At 36.9% G+C, this 20,000-nt stretch overlaps 1 protein-coding gene across 3 annotated transcripts in view; it reads left to right on the top strand.

Moving 5' to 3' along the window:
• Positions 1-20,000, top strand: part of FOXP2 (forkhead box P2) — a 349,666-nt gene that overhangs the window by 321,247 nt on the left and 8,419 nt on the right. For 2 of the 3 annotated variants that reach the window (XM_088529736.1, XM_088529737.1), the window contains 2 exons: positions 1,009-1,078; positions 1,909-2,112. In XM_088529736.1, the coding sequence (XP_088385862.1) occupies positions 1,009-1,078; positions 1,909-2,076 (238 nt within the window). In that variant the 3' untranslated portion in view covers positions 2,077-2,112. Of the gene's footprint in view, positions 1-1,008; positions 1,079-1,908; positions 2,113-20,000 lie in introns of those variants that run through there. The other variant, XM_088529739.1, reaches the window with a different exon arrangement.

Genomic DNA, 20,000 nt, shown 5'->3' with positions numbered 1-20,000 from the left:
ACCATATATTAAAAATAGCTCCATGTACATATGTTGTCCATGTGTTAAGAGTTTTAAATGAGCTTGTTTTTACTGTAAACCCTTTGACAGAAGTAGGGAGTCGTTCAAGGTCATTTCAGAATACAGGTATCATACCCTATAGTACTGACCTCAAAAATATCTTCTTGATGAGGGTGGTATTCATGAGAAGCCTTCACAGGAGGACCTTTGGCATGCTTGCTGCCCTACTTCAAATTAATCCCATGTCAGTATGACTGGTTCTGTGGATGCTTTTTATTCTGTTAGAGTATATAATTAGTTTTGATAAAACCATTCGGAATACCAAAGGTGCGGAGAAAAGCTAGAGGTTTGTCTCTGCAGGAAAGTGTTCTATTTCTGTAATGGAGCTGTTTGTAAACAGCCACCCCACTGGCCTCTCACATCATCCTAAACCTTTAATTTTACTGAAAATATAATTCCATGTGATACAGTGTATAGTATTTTTAGACTATTTTAAATATACTCTGTTTAATTTGCTGCAAACTGATTGATTCACTTCCAGTTATTTTTTTTCTGTGATGATGTTTGGTCATAGTTTCTTGGCAGCAAACAGCACCATCTTATTATTCAGCACTTTCGAGTAATTGTATATAACAATCGTATTTGTAGCAGTGTTGCTTCAGGACTCAACAGAGCAAGTGAGCCAGCAGTCGAAGCTGAGGGAGGCGTTCTCCAAAGTTTGAAGTCATCTCCCTCAGATTCTTTGAGGAAGGTTAGAGCCTTCCAGGGTCCGACTGAGCTGCTCTGCAGAGCAAAATTCCACGTGGGTCAGATTGCAAAGTGTTCGTTTTGATGATACGAGTAAATCACTGTGCTCCTGTGGGCTGAACCCCTTCATCCTCCACTTCATTTCATTTTTCCTTTTAAATCTTTGGTCTTCCGAGCTGACAAAAACACAATGCATTAATCCAACGAGCCAGCCAGGATTTCTACCTGCTTTTTAAACTTTGAAAAATCATTTATTTTCAGAAGCCCAACGTTAGTGAAAAACATACCCACCAGCTTAGGCTATGGAGCAGCTCTTAATGCAAGCTTGCAGGTAAAAAAAAATACTAAATTACTCTTTCCTTGCACATATTCATTATGTTCTTATATGTGACATGTTTAATTCCTGTGCTATTATGGTTATACAGTTACCTGTATTTATGTTTATGTGGACATTATGGTCACTCTTAATAGTTGGGTTTATCATCCAAGTAAGTTGTATTACCTAGCACTGCAAGTACTAGTTCTTATTCGTGCTACTTTTGATGTTAAGAAGCAAGAAGGACACCCTGTGGCAAAATCTGGAACACTCAGTTTTGCTGCAGACGTTAGATTGATAGAAGCTTTTGCAAATGCATGTGGATATGCATTAATATTTATCCAAGCTGTCATAAATGATTTCACATCATAGTGTTGGGGAACATGGTGCTCATGGCAAAAACTTTAAAGTTTAATTATAATATATAATTTTTATGCAGAAGAGGCAAGTGTCAGGACTTTTTTTATTTTGAGTTAAGTTCTGGTCATTTTTTAAAGTATAGCAGCTGCCTGCATTATGAAGGAGCCATACATTGTGTGGAAGGACATAGGGGTTAAATGTAATTCAAAGTCAAGAAATGATGTAAAACTAGAAAGTGCTATGAATATTGTAACGTAGTTTGCAATGGAAAATAACGGAAGTCATGTAAGAGAAACCCAAAATAGAGATGCCGTTATATTGGGAACGTGAAAATGACTGAAAAAGTTACAAAAATCTCTGACTACCCGTTTCAGCTATGCAATATGAGCAGCTTTGTGAATGTACATTCATATGTGTATGAACATAGAAAAGTGGTCAGGATATGTATGGACTGAGGATTTTGTTTTCACTTTTCGTTTTGCTAGGCCGCCCTGGCAGAGAGCAGTTTACCATTGCTTAGTAACCCAGGATTGATAAATAACGCATCCAGTGGCTTACTGCAGGCAGTCCATGAAGATCTCAATGGTTCGCTGGATCACATTGACAGTAATGGAAATAGCAGTCCGGGCTGCTCTCCTCAGCCTCACATGTAAGTGCAGTTTGCATGCTTTAAAGCAAAAAAAAAAAAAAAAAAAAAAAAAAAGCTTTTTCTCTAAGACCAAATATTACTCAAAACTGCTTTGAAACATAGGTAAGTGAAATATCTGGAGCTATATGTTAGAAACCAGACATTTAAATAGACGATGCCTGCTTCTTTACTTGGTGAATAGTTACCATCCTTCAAGGTCCTTTGGTATCAGCCTTTCTTTTCTCTCTCCCTCTCTCTCTCTCTCTCTCTCTCTCTTTTTTTTTTTTTTAAATCTTCTCAACTTGCTTGCAAGCACTGGAGGTTTCCTCGCTGTCTGTGTGGTCATTTCCATCATTTCCACAGCTCGGTTTGTAACATGTAGTCAGAAGGTCCGTGTTGGAATTAGTTGCGATTTTAACTACAAGTCTCTAAACCATTTATGAACTGCAGTGGAGATATTGCCCATTTATATAAACCGTAAAATGCAAAGTTTAACTGTTGCCCACAGTTTACATAGAAGCCAGTAAAGTGTAACTTTTTGCCTGTCTTATAAATCAGTGTAATTACATATTCAACTTTAATTACTGGTGCGTCTGTATTGGCAAGGTTTATATGTTATATTTTATGCAAGACTACGATTCCTATTAATATTTAGCAGCTAACTATATCATTAATTACTCTAAAATCTTTCCCCTACCATCTTTTTAATGGAGCTGAGAGAGTGGAAGTATTAAAAATTGATGTATTGTGGATTTCAGAAATGTGTCTGAAGCTTTAGAAATGCCTGGCCTTAATCAGTGGTGTCAAACGTGGCAGTTTCTTGTTTACTAAATAGTAAAACATGTATCTTGGAGGTATTGTTTCCCAGGTTATTTATATAATAATTAGTAGTGTGATATCTAAGTAGACTTAGATTTACGTTTACTGTAGGATGATTTTTAATGTATATATACAATTACATTCTCTTTTTTTTCTGTATTTAACATAGCTGAACCAATCTGCCTTTTTTATTGCCTTTTCTCTTTCACATTTTTAATCTGCTCTTTAACTCTAGAGTGGGATATTTAGGAGTAATAGTAAACACTTTTTACTTATATTCTGGTGTCTGACAAATCCATTTTGATTCGTCCTTTTTTTGGAGAGATATTTTGCTAAGTTTCTCATTTGTTTGGCATGTTCAAATATTTCTGATTATATAGAAATGTTTATTGTCCTACATTTAATTGTTTTATTACACATTTATTCTGCTTGCCTTTGAAAATAATATACTGTGAACATTAATGTATTTTATCAGGTTCCAAACCATTACTTTTTCAAAATGGAAAAATTTGTCTTTTGGAAGTGTCTTTAGATGTATTAAATAATACAAAAGAAGTAATAAAACTTGAAGTAGAAAGAACATGAATATATGCTCTTGAGAGTAACACTACTCTAAAACAAGTAAAGTGAGCAATCAGACAAAAGTTTTTATATCCCGTGCTTTATGCTATCAACCATGCAGTGGGTAGCTTGAGGCCTTTTACTTTTAGCAGTTCTCCTGAGTATGCTAATGCTCTCTTCCTGTATAAAATGCCAAGACAATAAAACTTTAAAGAGCAAACAAGAGTTAGATCATGTGTGTTAAAAACAGCTACTTTACAGAAAAGAATGACACTTGCTATTAAAGTTGTTTTGTAACTGTTTGGCAGATATGTTTACATATACTGTGTACTGTCTGACATACTGCTGGATAAACTGAGATATCTATGCATATGATTATGTAGATATGGCTGCCTTGTATAATTATGTTTAAGGCTAAGAAATTGCATATTGCAGCAATTCTTGTCTATAAAAAAAGGCAAATGACTTGAATCACATCTCAACTCAGTGTTCAGTCTTCCTCTCTCATTTATAACATATGCAAGTAGCGAGGCTTTTGCCAAAAATTGGCAGTTTTAGGACTTACAGTGGTGACTCTTTTGAACCTTATGACAGCACATTGCTTAGCACTTGATAGACTGAAGCAACCAAATGCAAATGTGCTGAGATGCTGCTGGAGAAAGGGGCTACCCTCCTTCAGACCCTGCACCAAATGCAGTGTCAGTTTGAGGAGCTCCTATCAGATCACAGACTGTCAGGAAAAGCTGTAGACTAGGACTGGAGATCTGTTCACTTGGGCTATCGTTGCCTTTCACTTGCTGAGGGCACAGACAGTATGAAAAAGGGAATGAAGCCTACAAGGGAGTATGGAAAGTCGTTGAAGTGTGAGGGTTGTGCAGGAGGCAGAGAACCAGGGAAGAGAAGGGGACATTTCCTGGCTTCCACATCCATACAAGTGCGTTTGGTTTTGATCAGTGCAAGAGCATTATTTAAAAAAAAAAAAAAAAGGTAGAAAAGAACAGCATATGGAAAGCAGGACAGTAAATAAGGATTGCAGAAAAAAAAATGAAGAGAAATAGATTTTAAGTTTCACACTGCTGATTCAGATTACATAATCCTGTTCTTTTCTTTTAACACAGAATATTTGGTAGACTAGAAATAGTTTCTCTTTTACTGCCACCACCATCCTTTTATTTGCATCTCCCACAGATGGTTCACCCGGAAAGACAAGTGTTCATGGTGACAGTTAGAGCACTTGCTATAGAGTAGGTGGCTCTATTCATCTTCAAGGAGATTAAATCTGTGTCTCCTGTATCCAAGGAAAGTATACTAGCCACCATACCATGAATATGCAGAGCAACTGCATTCTGTCTGTCATCTTGAAGCTGGGAAGGAGACAGCAATGTGAGAGGCAACGTTGGAGGGGAACAGGGAAGAGGATGTGTACAATTCAGAGAGCAGAGCCTTCAATCAGCTGGATTCGGGTTCTAGACCAAGCTTACTGGAATATATATGCTTGCTATTAGACCATCAGCAAGAAAATAGGGAAAAGTTCCAGTGACCAAGCATCTTAGGCACACTTTTGTTAGAATTGTATGGTGTATAGTTTTATCAGATAAATATATGGTGATGGTACATTCGTATTAATATTTTTAGTGGTATCTATTTGTCATCTTAAAAAAAATTGCAGTTGCAAGTTCAGTAGTCAATAATCCTTTTTTTGAGCATAAGAACATTAGCAAAGACATATCCATTACTGCAGTACTTCATATTGACTGTCAGAAAGTGGGGAAATTATTCCACCCCTGGATTTGAACCTGGTTCTTCACACCTGGTTTTCAGAATGAGTGTAATGAGAGCAGTTACAGGGATCAGCTTATCCAACGCGTAGACAGGTTATCTAATGTAGGTGGGGTGAATCAACCTGCTTAGGAAATTGTCTCTGCTCATTGACTAGAAAGATACAGTAGGTATATATAACTTTAAATGCCTAACATTTAAATGGATATTAAGTGCAGTAAATCCCAGTCAGTGTATTTACGGCACTGGCACTTTAAAAGCGGTTTTGCTTTGGTAACAGTATGTAATCTGGTGCATTTCTTAGATGCAGAGAATACATAGTGGTCTCTGTTGAAAATACTGAGGTTAAGTTTTAGATAATCAGTATGATCATGGCCTGACAATTAAAAAAATTAAAATGCTGATAATTACACATGGCATCTGAAATTTTCTGCTGCCTTCCCAGGTTCCATTTCCAATCTGATGAAAGATGATAATTCCATGGTCTTGCAGCATTCCACTAGTGAGATCCCAAATCCTAGATATACTTCCTCTGTTTCAACAGCAGTAAATCCAAGTTCTGCCTTGGTTTAGTCTTCAAATCCAGTTCCTATTAGGTTTAGCTCCCCTGACATAAATCTTTACTGAGAAAATACATTGCTCATTTCAGGCATGTGTTCTCTGTCACTGTGGGCACATGTTCATATGTTCTGTTCAAATTTCCAGTTTCCTTTAATGTGTCAAACAATTATCTTTTCATTTAAATCAACACTTAAGACTGTTTCCTTTTTTGAATTTGGAATTCTCCAAAATTACCAAGCTTTGGCTGAAAAGCTACAGGTTTTAGATTAATAGCAGCACAGACAAAGGAGGGTTATGTCATTTTATGTATTAAAAGTTATTAGTCTGTAGTCCCTACTGTTCCTGAAAGTAAATGGAGCAACGTACTGATGCAAAAAATATTACTGTCTATCCTTGCCTTATTCTAGTGCCAAGCAGTGACTATTTATTCCATCACCAAAAAAAAATAAAAAAGGAAAGGAAAGGAGAACTGTTCAAGTTTTTCTTGCTAACCAAGTTGACTGGCCGCAGGAAAGTCCCATTAGTCTCATAGTGATGCAGGTACCATGGGATCAAAAGTTAAATAAATAAATAAAATAGGAAAAAAAAAAAAAGAACAAATTCTGATGATCACATGATTGCCTATTAGAGGAAAAAAAAAAGAGAGAGAGATCACATTCAAGTGTATATTTATAGCATTAAAAGCTGCCTTTGCTATAGCAGAGCCATGGTAACTAGCAGCATATGTGCAAGATAAAAAAGCATTGGTTTAAAGCACAGAAAGAAAAGATACACATCTTTATGGTATAGATGTGGATTTGTAAAGTAAAAGAAAAAAAAATGTAATACAACCAAACAATTGCAGTTAAACCTGATGGATATGGGAATCTAGGAAAAGTGTAAAACTTCCATAGTGCCTGATGCAGCAGTATCACTGGACAAGACATTTGGTGATATTCAGGGGCAATAGTGGCAGTGCAGGGGTTGGCAATGACACAACTTTTTAACCAGGATTTCAGGACTTGTGTATTCCCGGAGAGTTTTGAAGGGATTTGAAAGTCAGTTCCTTCAGAGCCAGTAGTTTTGGATTTGTAAATGAAAGACAGACATCATTATGAAGTCAACTCAGCGCTGTTATTTTTCCTGTACCTCCATTTGTGTGTTCAATAGTACTCCCAGCAAAAGGAAATAACAGGGCTAGAAATTAAATTCAACTCTTTTTCTCCTCTATCTGTATTTCTGTATTAGATATTGATCACCTGCAGTGATTCTTGCAACTGACGTGGATCATTGTGGCTTGCTACCAGAACACTTAATGCATCTGTTTTGCATGTGTTCATATTTTGGCAAATTCATCATGTGAAATTCCATTTTACTTAACTGTATACATTTGGGGAGGAAAGGTAAAATTTTAAACTGCAAGGCTGTCCATAGCAGTTAAGGAAACAAGAAATTAGTCATCAGAAAAACTCTGAGAACTGTATTCTCAACATAGGGGACATGGAGTGGTTCTATCAAAACTCACAGCTGCTTATTTAGTAAGGAGTGAGAGGAGTTCACATGAGACATAAGGAAGTTCAGTCTCCTACTGGTGAAGCTTTGTGGCATGACCATGTCATCATGTGCTCCCTCTGTTCATACTTTATGAGAATGTGTACTGATAACAACAGGGCAAATGTAGTCCCAATTGGTGTGTTGAAATAATCTATGTTTTAACATCAAATCCAGAATCCTGGGGAATAATTAATTTCATACTGTTTTCTAGCATTTTAATCATTAAATATATTTTTAAGTACAGTAAAAAAGAGGTAATTCTTAAGAGTCACTTTTTTCATATAATGAGCCACACATATGCGACTCTATATTCTGTGTTTAGGGTTGCTGTAATGCTGTATTCTCTTTTGAAGACTAGAATTGTTTGAAGACACATATCAAGAAATGTATGTGTATCCTAAGATGCTTAAAGCTGTTTCTAAAAAAATGTTGTGTCAGGTTATTATAAGAAAGAAGAAATTTTGCCCAAATCAACAATTATAATAGAGAATTTGAGATAAATTAGGGGGAAAAAAAAGAGAACATTTCCTGTGTAGTCCTTCGTCTTCAGTTCTGTCTGTGAAAGGATGAGTTCCAGCCACGTATGGTTTCAGTCCCCTTTGCCTTTGTATTCTGCTGTTGTTCCCAACCCTGCTCTTTTACCTTTCCCACTCCTGCCCTGACTGGATCATTTCTCTTTGCACTTCTATCTGCATAATCATCAAACTTGTTATTTTTTTCAAACTTTTTTATCTTTAAATTTTATTCCCAGAGGCAACTCTGATTATTCTACTCTAAGATCATTTACTTTTGAGGTGCTTCAGTTTGAAAGCATTCCATTGTCAGGTCGTTCCCATATCTGATTATTCCAGTCCCCCACTGTTAAGCTTTCACACCACTTACAGTAGGTTACCTCTCATTCCAGTTTTAATCCCTTTCATTCCCTTGTTTCTTTAACTTCATAATGTTCCAATCCCCTGTCTTTCCTCTTTTTTATCTTTTTCTTTTTCTTTTTTTTTTTTTTTGGTTATCATTGCATTGTCCCATTTCATGATCTCTTTGCATTTACCTTGGAGGCTTGTTCAATTCTAGGAGACAGCAATGATCCATCCATCCAATGATCCATCCACTCGTTTATTGCACAAGGCTTGACATAGAGTATAAGAAAATAAACTCTGGAAACACATCAATTAACAGGGATGTAACAAGCATTATTAAACAAGTGAGAAGCATGTAATTGAGCTGACAAAGTTAGCAGCAAATGCAGTATTTTTGGGTATCCTTATTCATCAAAAATGTTTCACCTAATCACCTGATATTTTAATGCCTGTCGGAAATTTCATTTCACACATTTTTATTCATAAACCCAACATAAGGAGGGAAGATAATGGGCAAAGAGACTTTGTGACAACAGTTGATTTTTATTTTTATATTAAAAGAGTAACAGCTAAGAATACAACAGTTTTGGCTTTGCTTGACACTGCAAAGGATCTGAAAGGGACAGGCATACCCAGTAATTCAATGTTTTATCATGTTGTTTTCTTGCCATTAAAAGTTTTTGCTGTCTTTACTACTTTTATGGATCATGATACAGTAAACTTTGAGTTGTGACTGCCTCCCAACTGGCCAGTCATATATAGACACTAATACAAAATATGCAATGAAAATTTTGATTAATAATACATTTCGCCATTGACATAGGTTTTCACTAAAATTTTATATTCTTCTTTTTTATGTATATATTGCATTGCATTACTTTTCGGTTCATTTATTCTCTATCTTTGCTTCTGATCATCAATTCCCTTATCTTTCAAGGCGGGTGTTCCAGTCCTTTATCATTTCCTCTATAGCTTCTTAAATGTTACATGTTCTTTCTTGGATCAGTAGTTGCTATTTCTTTACATTTTTCCAGCCGCAACTGTTGCACTTTTACAGTCCATTCCCAGAGATACAGTGTCTTCAGCTGCTTTCAGCTGAAACATGTCAGATCCTGTAGCATGGCTGGTAGACCCTGGTAGGCATCTGTGGGGTTTCACAGAATCTTTTTGGAAGCTGCTTTGCTGCAAACTTTGTAGCGCTGCTGTTAAAAATTCTCAGTGTATGAGCAAGGTATTTACACTTGTCACATAAAGAGTCTGTGTAAGAAAATCCAGCATCCTTAATAGTTTTACAGATATTTAAAATGTGTTTGAAGTTATGCACCTAAATTTTCTTAATGTGGTTGGGTACTTACACTTGGGTTTCACACTCCTGTCTTTGTACAACACTAAAACTGAGATGATAGCAGTGTCATTAACCATATATTTTGAAAACTGCTTGTATATTTCGAAAACTGCTTTATACTTGCTTAGTGTTGCTAAGCAAGTATAGTCTATTGATTAGTCTTTGGAAGTAGTTGAAAACTTTAGGCACTTCACAAAGTTTAAAGAAAAATTAGGTGTGATTTTTTTTTTGCCCTTTAATGAGCTTATAGAAAGGCTTCATCTCAATGAGAAATTGCATGTGTAGAGCACATTAAGATAATCAAATCTCAAGATGACTAAAAGCATGAGTATACATAGTGAAGACTATATACAAAGCACTGTTCTCAATCCTGTGGCAAAGCGCAGTTAGTAAAAGGTTCTCTTGGTATCTAACAGCACTCTGATTTAAAACAGTGCCAGCAAGGTTTGCATGTCATATTGACCCTGATGTGGTCTCTGTTAGAGTTATTGCTGCAGTACTTCTCAGATTTTCTAATGGTTTTTTCCAACAGAATAACAAATCAAGCAGAGATCCTCCTTTGCCCAGGTTTACCAAGATCAGTTGTTCCCTCATACCCATTATGGAAGATGTTGCAGAACTTTTGCATGATCATGAGCTATCAAGAACCATTTCCAACAACTTCTATAAACTTCTGATTGATATGGTTAAGGGTTTCCCCCAGATTAATTTTTGTTTCTTTACCCTCAATCTTCTCAAGATCTCAATCTTCTTCATTCCTTGCAAGCATGGCGTTATCAGACATCAAAGGTGAAAAATGTTCTCTGAGTTTTATTGTTCCCTTTCTTCTCAGAATGCAGGAATTAGGGCTCATATAGGCTACTCTTTCTTACTTACTGTTCCTTACTTACATAATCATGTTCAAATTTGAAAGCCTTTGCAGAACTTAATTCTCTTGATGATTAGAAGTCATATTCCCGTTTTTCATTCTTCCTGTTTATTTCCCAAATGTGTGGAAACATTCAGTCTTCTAGTTCTCTTTCTGTTAATGAAAAAAATAGCAGAATTGTTGTGGTTTATTATTACAGCACAATATTAAAGGATGAACTTATTGTGGTTAATGCTGTACAAAAGTAAAACAAAAAACACACACATATACACACAGACACACTCCTACAAGCTTTAGTTAGCAACTGACTTAGTTTTGAATATCTTTAGATGCAATTGTAATGAAAGCTGTATATTACTTGAATACTTTGTTCAGTGAAGTGTTTGACACAGTCAAGTTGATGTTAGACTGATCTTTTTTGTTTAATATACCTCTGGTGAAACCATGCCCTGTTAACAGTGAAATACCCTGAGAAAAGCACCTACCAAGTATAGCACATTATTATTGTGTGTGTTCTTTTATTTATGTCATCTTGAAAGGAATTATTATGCTTTTGTATCCGAATGGAGCTACTGTAATTACGATTTCAAACATTTTTTGTTTTGTAGTTGGGTATTTACAGATGCCATAATGAGCGCAGTATTGCACAGTGTATATTTCATTAGGCTGGAACATACTCCTTGGTGAAGCAGAAGTTTGGGTTAACCACGAGCCCAAATATTCTGAGATAGGCTGTATTATCTGAGGCTCCTTGATTTCTCATCCTAATAAACTTGCTGAGGCCAAGTGTATATGCCAGGGGTTCCTCTTCACATCCAAATCTTAAATCCGTAAAAGCCTAAGAATGGGAGGAGAATGTAAGCCTTTGGAAGGCATGATTAGTATTCACACATTGTTAAACAATTGGTGAAATATTCCAAGAAAAGTTAGGAAACATTTGCAGTGCTACATGTATAGTGTAAGTATGAGCTTGTGATGACTGAAAAAGCAGTCGTGCTTAAGAAAAGATGCTAGGAATTGTAGCAGTTTACTAATAGGATATATGCTCCCAAAGGTAAGTGGTTTTGAAAGCGTATTTGGATACACAAATAGGAAAGTTGTATGTAAAAGCAATCTTTCTACTCCAACCAGTTCTTCTAATAGTCTTCAACTGGACAATACCTTGAACATTCTTCAAAAATGGTGGGACAAAGATATAGTTAAGAGAACTTTCATTTGGGGCTTACTTGTATCATCTTTCAACAGAAGATGGGGTCAATGGGCAATTGCCATCTTATAGTTGTAAACCGTTCTCCTCTCCATGGCTTTGCATGGTATGTCAGGAGTACAGAAGAGAATTGGGCCTCTTCTGAAGACTAAGGACTAAAAATATTAGATTTGTGTTAGCTGAGAAGAAAGAAACAGAGGCTAAAGATGAAGGCTGTTTTCTTCAGAAAGCTGGTGCAAAGAACACGGGAATGAACTTGTCCATTAGGAATGAGACAAGAAATTATTGATTAATACTTCAGCGAGGAGGAATTATAGACACTGAAAAAAATAAAAGAAAAACTTTCCAACTGGAAAATAATTAAGATCTGTAATAGATACTTAGACTTTGGGACCTCTGTTACTGGAGACTTCTAAGAACAAATTAGAGAAGCTTCTGTCAGGAGCAGCTTAGGTATAAATGATCCTATCATCTTAGGGAAGGAGGAAGAGAATGAAGGTGCAGAGGCTACCTGACCTCTTGGCATCCCTCCCAGCCATATTTTCTGCAATTCTTACTGAAATCTGAAAAAAGGTAAAAAGGTGATTTTTTTTCAGGTATGCTATTTCTCACTAGATGCTAGCTGAGATGATTGTCCAAGTCCATTTGCTTTGTAATGTGGAACAGCTGTCATAGCTAAATATCTTTAACCACTCTTACTTTTAAGATTGAATGAACCCTGGCCTTGAAGAAAATTATGCAGTGAGTATAAGATTCAACTAGTGCAAGAAATGTCAGCCAGGGCTCAGTGCAGAGCCTTACACAGGTCACTTTGACCCCTTTGTCCCTGCCGAGTGTGACGTACACTTCTACTTGTTAAATATTGTCATCAGCTGTTCAGCAAAAAGCAGATTGAATGGCCAGGCATTCCCCAGAGCTGTCCTAGCAGGCAAAGCTAGTCATCACTTCAATTCCTATCACTTAAAAAATAAAATAAAAAGAAACATTCCAATAAATTTACCATTGAAAGGTAATACACACTGGTAACATTAAATAGAATGCTTTTAAATACAGTCCTCAAACAAACCCATGGATTAACATTTTTAGAAAGAATTGTTCCAGGGAAAGAAAGAATTTACTAGACATGGTTGTAAGTGCAGTGCTATTTAATTCCTTGTTGCTGAATTAGAACAAAATTTTTGGTGCCAGGGTGGAAAAATGTTGATGATTAGATTATGAAACGTGAAAGAAGTGCAGGAAATGTTAGTAAAAGGAAATTATTTTTAGCATTGTTGTCCACACTATCTACGTGATAAGCTATACGCTTCCCAAAATAGCAGTCTTTACAGGTGTAAGAGTTTTCAGCAGAAATGAAAGAAAAAAAAAAAGTTTTATGTAGCCTATATGCAATGTGGTGAAAACATACATAGTACAGTCCAAAATTTTTTCCTGGATCCTTGAATAACTTTTCAGTTTTTGCATAGAGAACATTTACCTGCTCTACTCCAAATAGTACTGAGATATTTAGTTACTGCTGCTAAGTTTCTGTATAAAAAAGAATAATTTTTTAAAACTTCCTAACCAATAGATATTTTTGAGCATGCCCATTCCATAGCCTCTTTTCATATGCCGTGTTGTTCTCTGACTTGCTCTTTTTGGATGTTTCTTCAACAACCAGAAAGTATTCAGACCTTCAAATCTCTTGTACTTTGTCATTTCTCTTTCAATTTTTATCTTAAAAAATTCCTGTGCTCTTTCTGCCTAATCCCTCTATTTGTTTAACATGTTAACTTTTGACGTTTGAACTACATGCAGTTGAGAATTTGAAAGACTTTAGAGGCCTGTGCCCTAAGCTAATTTCTAGTCAAGTTTCTACTTTTTGTGGTTATATCACAGAAAAAAATACATTTGTTTAGGCACCAAAGGGAGCAAGACAATGTCAAGGCTGAGAATTTTAGTAACAGTCACTAGAATCAAAAAATTGAGGTCATCTTCTTAATCAGAACTTGATTCTAAAAAAATTCAGATCCCTTAAGAAGGTTTAATTGTGCCTCATTTGAAATTTAAAGAAAATATATTGCTAATATGTCAGTTTTCCAGTAAAATCTTTTCTTTATCTATTGCTCAGAGATTTGGTATGACACTTTTGGAGCTGAAAATACATCAATGCCTATATATTGCCTTGACATTTTCTTGTCAGGTTAAAAAACATTCACAAAGATTTAGTCATTAAAGAAATAATGTGTCAATATAATAATTTAAGAAATAAAAGTTTTTATCATTTTTTTTTTAATGGGAGATAGCTAGGATTTGTTTTGTTTTCGTTTTGCCTAAAGGAAAATTAAGGAAATTTTTCATGAGGGCATGAGCAAATCTGTCAATTACTAAATTTCTTTACCGTCTGAAAATTCCTATCTGTGTTTGGACCCTGATAAAAGCAAGAGAGTGGCCACAGGTATATATTTAGTTTTGATTTTTACATCTTCAGTATTTTTTCAAGACCAGCATGATTGCTTATTATAAGGATGAAATTATTATAAAAGATTAGCACGATTTATTTTCCACTCAGATGTGCCATTTTAAATTCAAAGTCCATTTTGAATTTTACTTAGAATAGGAACTGCAAGTTTTAGTTGTCTCTGGCTTAAGTGAACCAGTTTGTGTTTTGGTGTACTTGGGCAAGATTGTGTTGTTTATATCTTCTTCAGGGGTATTTATTAATAATTGCATTCAAAGTGTCAATCAAATAAGAAAATATCTTCTTTGTTATGGCAGGAATAATTGAGAATGTGTCTAGGATATAAAGAACGCTCATTCTTTGAGAAGTATAAATATATAGTGTTAAATATATATTGGAAATTACATATAAATATATGTGCATTTTATAATCTAAATACAAACATCTAATATGATATAAGTAGGAAATCAACTCTCTAGTCTCGAAGGTTGTAAAGACAGTGGTAGATCTACCCAAACTCATTCTTGCTCTCCTCTCACGTGACACACCAGAGGAGCCAGATGACCATTGATCCGCAGTGAATCGTGACTTGTTCTAGTTCACTCATCTCAAATCTGCTTTTGGAGCCTGCACATGTACCTGCCAGGCTGCCAGCTAGACCTGTTGCTTTTCATTTCCTATCAGCCCATCAGCTCTGCCATAGTAAGTGTGAGTAAGATAAAAATGAAGAGAAATCTGTCTTGAAGTTACTTGTACCCCAACACTGCAATTGAGTGAAGGCTGCAGGTTTTCTGTTTTCTCCTCCTCATGGCTCTCAGACAGCCCACGTTGGAAGGGGTGTCATTCAAAAGTAACAAGTTGGAAAAGCACATCAAGAAAAGTCCCCTTGGAGCAGTGCTTTTCCAAGTATGAAATTTCCAGGTTTCTTCCAACAGGATGTTGTTGTTCTCTCCCCTCTCAGTGCAAGGAGGTGACATGCCCACAGCCGTGTGACAGGGGAATGCAGCAATAGAACCTTCCTCCCGTTCTTGTTTGAAACTGGAGATTTGAATACAAGCTTTGTTTTATCTAGGAATAATAGCATTTCTTCAACATTTCATGATATATGAAAAATACGGGGGGCAGGGATGGAAGGGGAGAAATGATTCCTGGTGCTCAAGGGAAAATAATAATGGATTTGATGACAGTTTTAGCATTCCCGAAATTGTATTTAATTACTCATCTAATATGCTTTCTTCCCTTTCTTAATATTTGGATCAGAATCTCCATAAATGGCTGTACATATTCTTGTCAATAAACAGTTTGCCTCTACTTAAGAAAAACATATTTTTGTATATGAAATTGGAGAGACAAAATGTTGAAGTAGCTGTGTTAAAATATTGTAGGATTTGTCTGCATCCATTTGCCAAGTCAATCCAATTAATACATCTGTATAGTAGTGAAAAGTATTTCACCAAAAGTATTCGGAGAAAAATATGCTTCCTTAGAAAACTCTAAAGAATATCACAGCTTTAAAAACGAGTGAAACAAAATTTTAAATAATATGTGTTTCATTAACAGGTTAAATTAGGAAAATGTTTTACAAGATATTAGGAAAATATTTTATAAAATGTTGTATGAAAACAAAAAAAAAGTCTTAAGAAAGCCAAGATTTTTGATGTAACTTTGAAAACGTTCTTCAAACACTAACATTTAGAAATATGCAGAAAAAATTACTTCAGCCATAATATTCTGTTGACTTGAATTTATGAAATCTCAAGAATCCTACAGCTAGAGGAGCTCTGTAGCTGTGGCTCTTTCAATGTCTTTGCTCAAAGCATACACAAAACTCTATATTGAAACAAAATCGTGCTTATAGTTCAGGATGTCTGCAGCATGAAAGAATTGAGGCTAGTGTCAGTAGTAAGTATAAATGGAAAGAGAAATTGCAAGTGTCTAGCATAAGCGGTTACACTGGAAATGTGGAACTGGATTGACTTGTCCCATCATTTAGTCAGACAGAAGGTTAAAGTTGTTTGGGTGCTACTTAATTTTACATGTTTTCTAACCTTTAAAAACCTTTTTACTTTAACAAGGGAACAAAACCTTAGAAGAAATAATTAGCATAGGCTCTCATACCACATATGCTTTGTTCCATGTCTGAAAAAAAATTGCAGGATTAAAAACTGTTCAGTCACAAAGATTTGCTTGGGAGAACTTGTTCTTCTGTTCAGCTCCAGAACCTTTGCAATTCTTTTATGCTTGTACGTGAAATCACCAGGAAAGCCAGTGTGTCAATAGCATCATAGCTGCATAGGAAAAAGCCTGGGAGGGATTTCAAGACATTATCTAATGTATTGCCCTTTGTGCTATTGGATTGTGCTAGGAAGTAAGAAACTCCCTAGTGTTACTGAGTGCCTAAGTCACCATAGCAATACAAAATGCTTCCAGCTGGAACATAGCAAAAAATAAAAAAATCGCCCTGGATTTTAGACTGATTATTGTAACTCCTATATGGAATAAAAATGCACTAAAAAATTTCCAAAAATTACATGACTTGCTGCAGACCATATGCTTGGCCACAAAACTCACACTAAACAGATCATCCCAGGGAGCTTTTCTCACTTGATGTGTACTGTCTCTTCAAAGCCAAAGGCAGAGTTCTTTTTCAGTGCTTGTCATTACATTGACTTAACTGTCTGAGAAATTACATCTCTCTCTTGATCATCACATCCCACAGAGCTTTCCCTTACCTGATTTTACCAGGACATTTGAGAGTCTGGGTGTTCCAGAGGACCCATATCTGATCATATATTTGTTCCACTGGGAACAAATTACTGGCTGGATGGCAGAGCTCAGAGGGTAGTGATCAGTGGTGCAGAGTCTAGTTGGAGGCCTGTAGCTAGCGGTGCCCCCAGGGGTCCATCCTTGGTCCAGTCCTGTTCAATTTATTCATCAATGACCTGGATGAAGGCACAGAGTGCTCCCTCAGCAAGTTTGCTGATGATACCCAACTGGGAGGCGTAGCTGATACCCCAGAGGGCTGCGCTGCCATCCAGAGGGACCTGGACAGACTGGACAACTGGGCGGTGAAAAACCTCATGCAATTCAACAAGGCCAAGTGCAAGGTCCTGCACCTGGGGAGGAATAACCCCAGACACCAGTACAGGCTGGGGACTGACCTTCTGGAGAGCAGCTCTGCGGAGAAAGACCTGGGTGTCATGGTGGATGACAATGAGGCAGCAGTGTGCTCTTGTGCCCAAGAAGGCCAATGGGATCCTCAGGTGCATTAAGAAGAGCGTCTCCAGCAGGTCAAGGGAGGTGATCCTGCCCCTCTACTCAGCCCTGGTGAGGCCACATCTGGAGTATTGTGTCCAGTTCTGGGCTCCACAGTATAAGAGGGGTGTGGAGCTCCTGGAGAGAGTCCAGCGCAGGGCCACAAGGATGATCAGGGGCCTGGAACATCTGCCCTATGAGGAGAGGCTGAGGGAGCTGGGCCTGTTCAGCCTGGAGAAGAGAAGGCTGAGAGGGGATCTAATCAGTGTCTATAAGTACCTCAAGGGAGGGAGTGCAGAGGACGGTGCTGGCCTCTTTTCAGTGGTGGCCACCGACAGAACTAGAGGTAATGGCCACAAACTGAAACACCAAAAGTTCCACAGGAAAATAAGGAAAAAATTCTTAACAGTGAGGGTGACAGAGCACTGGAACAGGCTGCCCAGAGAGGTTGTGGAGTCTCCTTCTCTGGAGACCTTCAAAATCCGCTTGGATGCAGTCCTGTGCCACGTGCTCTAGGTGACCCTGCGTGTGCAGTGGGGTTGGACTAGATGACCTCTAGAGGTCCCTTCCAACCGTAAGCATTCTATGATTCTATGATTCATTTTATGAATCTTAGAGAGATTGTGGAGCCATTCCTGCCCCTTTTCAGATTCAACACATAAACCGGTTTTGTTACCTTTGCTTTCTCTTCCTTTTTTCTCCTTTCTGTTTCCTTCTTTTTTTTTTTTTTTTTTTTTTAACACATCCACATGAGAAATATGCAGAGCTGGTTGAAAGAAATACAGAGAAACTGAACTTGTTAATTGTCTGCTTTGGTAGAAGGGAAGCGCTCACATGCTCTTCAGGAACTCAACGCCCATTGTCATTATTACAAAGGCATGGTCTACTTCAGACTTCTTTTTTATTTTTCCAAGAAAAATAGTATTTTCTATTCAAAATCTCAAATGATCACATGGATTTCTGCTAAACTAATCTAAGCCTATTTGGAGTTATTTGTATTTTGTTGTCCAGCTTTCCCATTGCTGTTTTACTGAGTTCAGTATTGCCTTACACTAAAACTGATGTGACTTGAAACCTCCGTAGAAAACATGCTATCTATAATTGAGAATATTATATCAAGTATCTTTTCTCCTTGTTGACACCAACTCAACTCAATTTAATTAAGAAGTCATGTACTCAGTTATAGGATCTAGTTGTTTTCTTGTCAGCAGCAGCACACGTTCTGCTGCTTAAAAGTTAAATGTAACACTTGTTTTGCTGCCATTGCCTTGATTTTAGCAGGATTTTAGTAGCTGTTATACTGAGCAAGTTTTCCCAAGGCTCAGGCTAATCTTGTGCTAGACTCAAAGACGAGTTCACCTTGTATCAGGCAAGATACTGTAGGCTTTGGGAATTTGCCTTCATTTCTAAATATTTGGAAGTTACTTTATACAGTCCTTCCTGGTATATACTTATCCCTCAACTGCCAGTCCTGTTATCTTTCTTTTTCCTTTGAAGCCTCAAAAACCCTCTCCAACAGCCTACAAACAGTCTTCACGAGGCCTCCATAAGTGTCCAGCAACTGCTACCTGTCTCCTGGCACCTGTCAGTTGTTCCAGTTAAATATTATAAATGATGATGTCTTTAAGGATAGAGTATACAACTGGAAAACATGAGGCCTGCAAGTTGTAGTATGCCAGGGTCCAGAAGAGAGAGAAAAATCTCCTATCAGTAAAGCATGCTGGAAGCCCTTATGGCATTCAGAAAAGTGAAGGCTTGAGGCAGCTGTGGAGACAATGGACCTTCATGTTATGCAAACTATGAGAAAGGAAAAAGCAATGCAGTGAGATGAGCTGGCAACTCTACAACTCATCAGAATCCTTCTGTTATATTGGAAGGACCTCTCACAGGGAGTTTAATTTTGAAAGTGATGGAGTACAAGAAAAAATTCTCTCTTGTAGCAAGAGATATACCAATTTTAAAGGAGCTGACCCTTGGAAATGACTATACTCATTTACTTATATCCTCACCAGAAAGTTCTTTGAAGTAATTCAGCATTGCCATATTTTGTTTTTGTTACTGCTGCAGGCATCTCTTCACATCCCGTGTGTTGCAGCACGTTGTTAGTTTTGAGCTTGATGAGAGGTATAGTTTGGCAGCGCTTGTTTAATATGACAACTATTTTGATGAGGATAGTTGGATATGACATAGTAGTAACACAGTGTTAAACAAAAAAGGAAGGAAGCAACTTTACCTCATCATCCATTTCTCCTAGCAAATAATCAGTGATGACTTAACTAATTTTTCACAGATGTGCATCTAACCTCCTCGTTACATTGGGGCATCCAAGGCTCTCTTCAGGCAAACCAATTCAATGCTTTGTTCTCTGTACGTTTTTTTTTAATTCCACTGTCTGACCAGAACTTCCACTGCAGTAATCTAAGACTCCTTGTTTTTTTTATCTTTATCTTTATCCTCCTTGTTTTTTTATCTTTTGCTTTTTTTAGCATGTTACCCTCTTAAACCAGGTAAAAGAGATAGTATTTCTTTCATCCCTCCTTCAAATGTTCTTGAATAGAACCAGTAGCCCACAATTCTCCAGTAGATGTCCATATACTGAAACTAATCCTCTTCACCAATGTGCCTGTATTGCTTCTCATTTTGCCGCCATCTGTCAAATTAAAAATCGTGTTTTCTATCGTGTTCTCTATCCTCCATATCAGTAATACTGACTCATTCTGGAATTAG

Source organism: Tinamus guttatus, unplaced genomic scaffold (assembly GCF_059628265.1).
Source record: "Tinamus guttatus ecotype Peru unplaced genomic scaffold, ASM5962826v1 Tinamus_guttatus_pri_ptg000340l, whole genome shotgun sequence".
In the NCBI taxonomy this organism is placed as follows: domain Eukaryota; kingdom Metazoa; phylum Chordata; class Aves; order Tinamiformes; family Tinamidae; genus Tinamus; species Tinamus guttatus.
The sequence above is the reverse complement of the archived record's forward strand: the minus strand, read 5'-3'. Positions and strand labels throughout refer to the sequence as shown.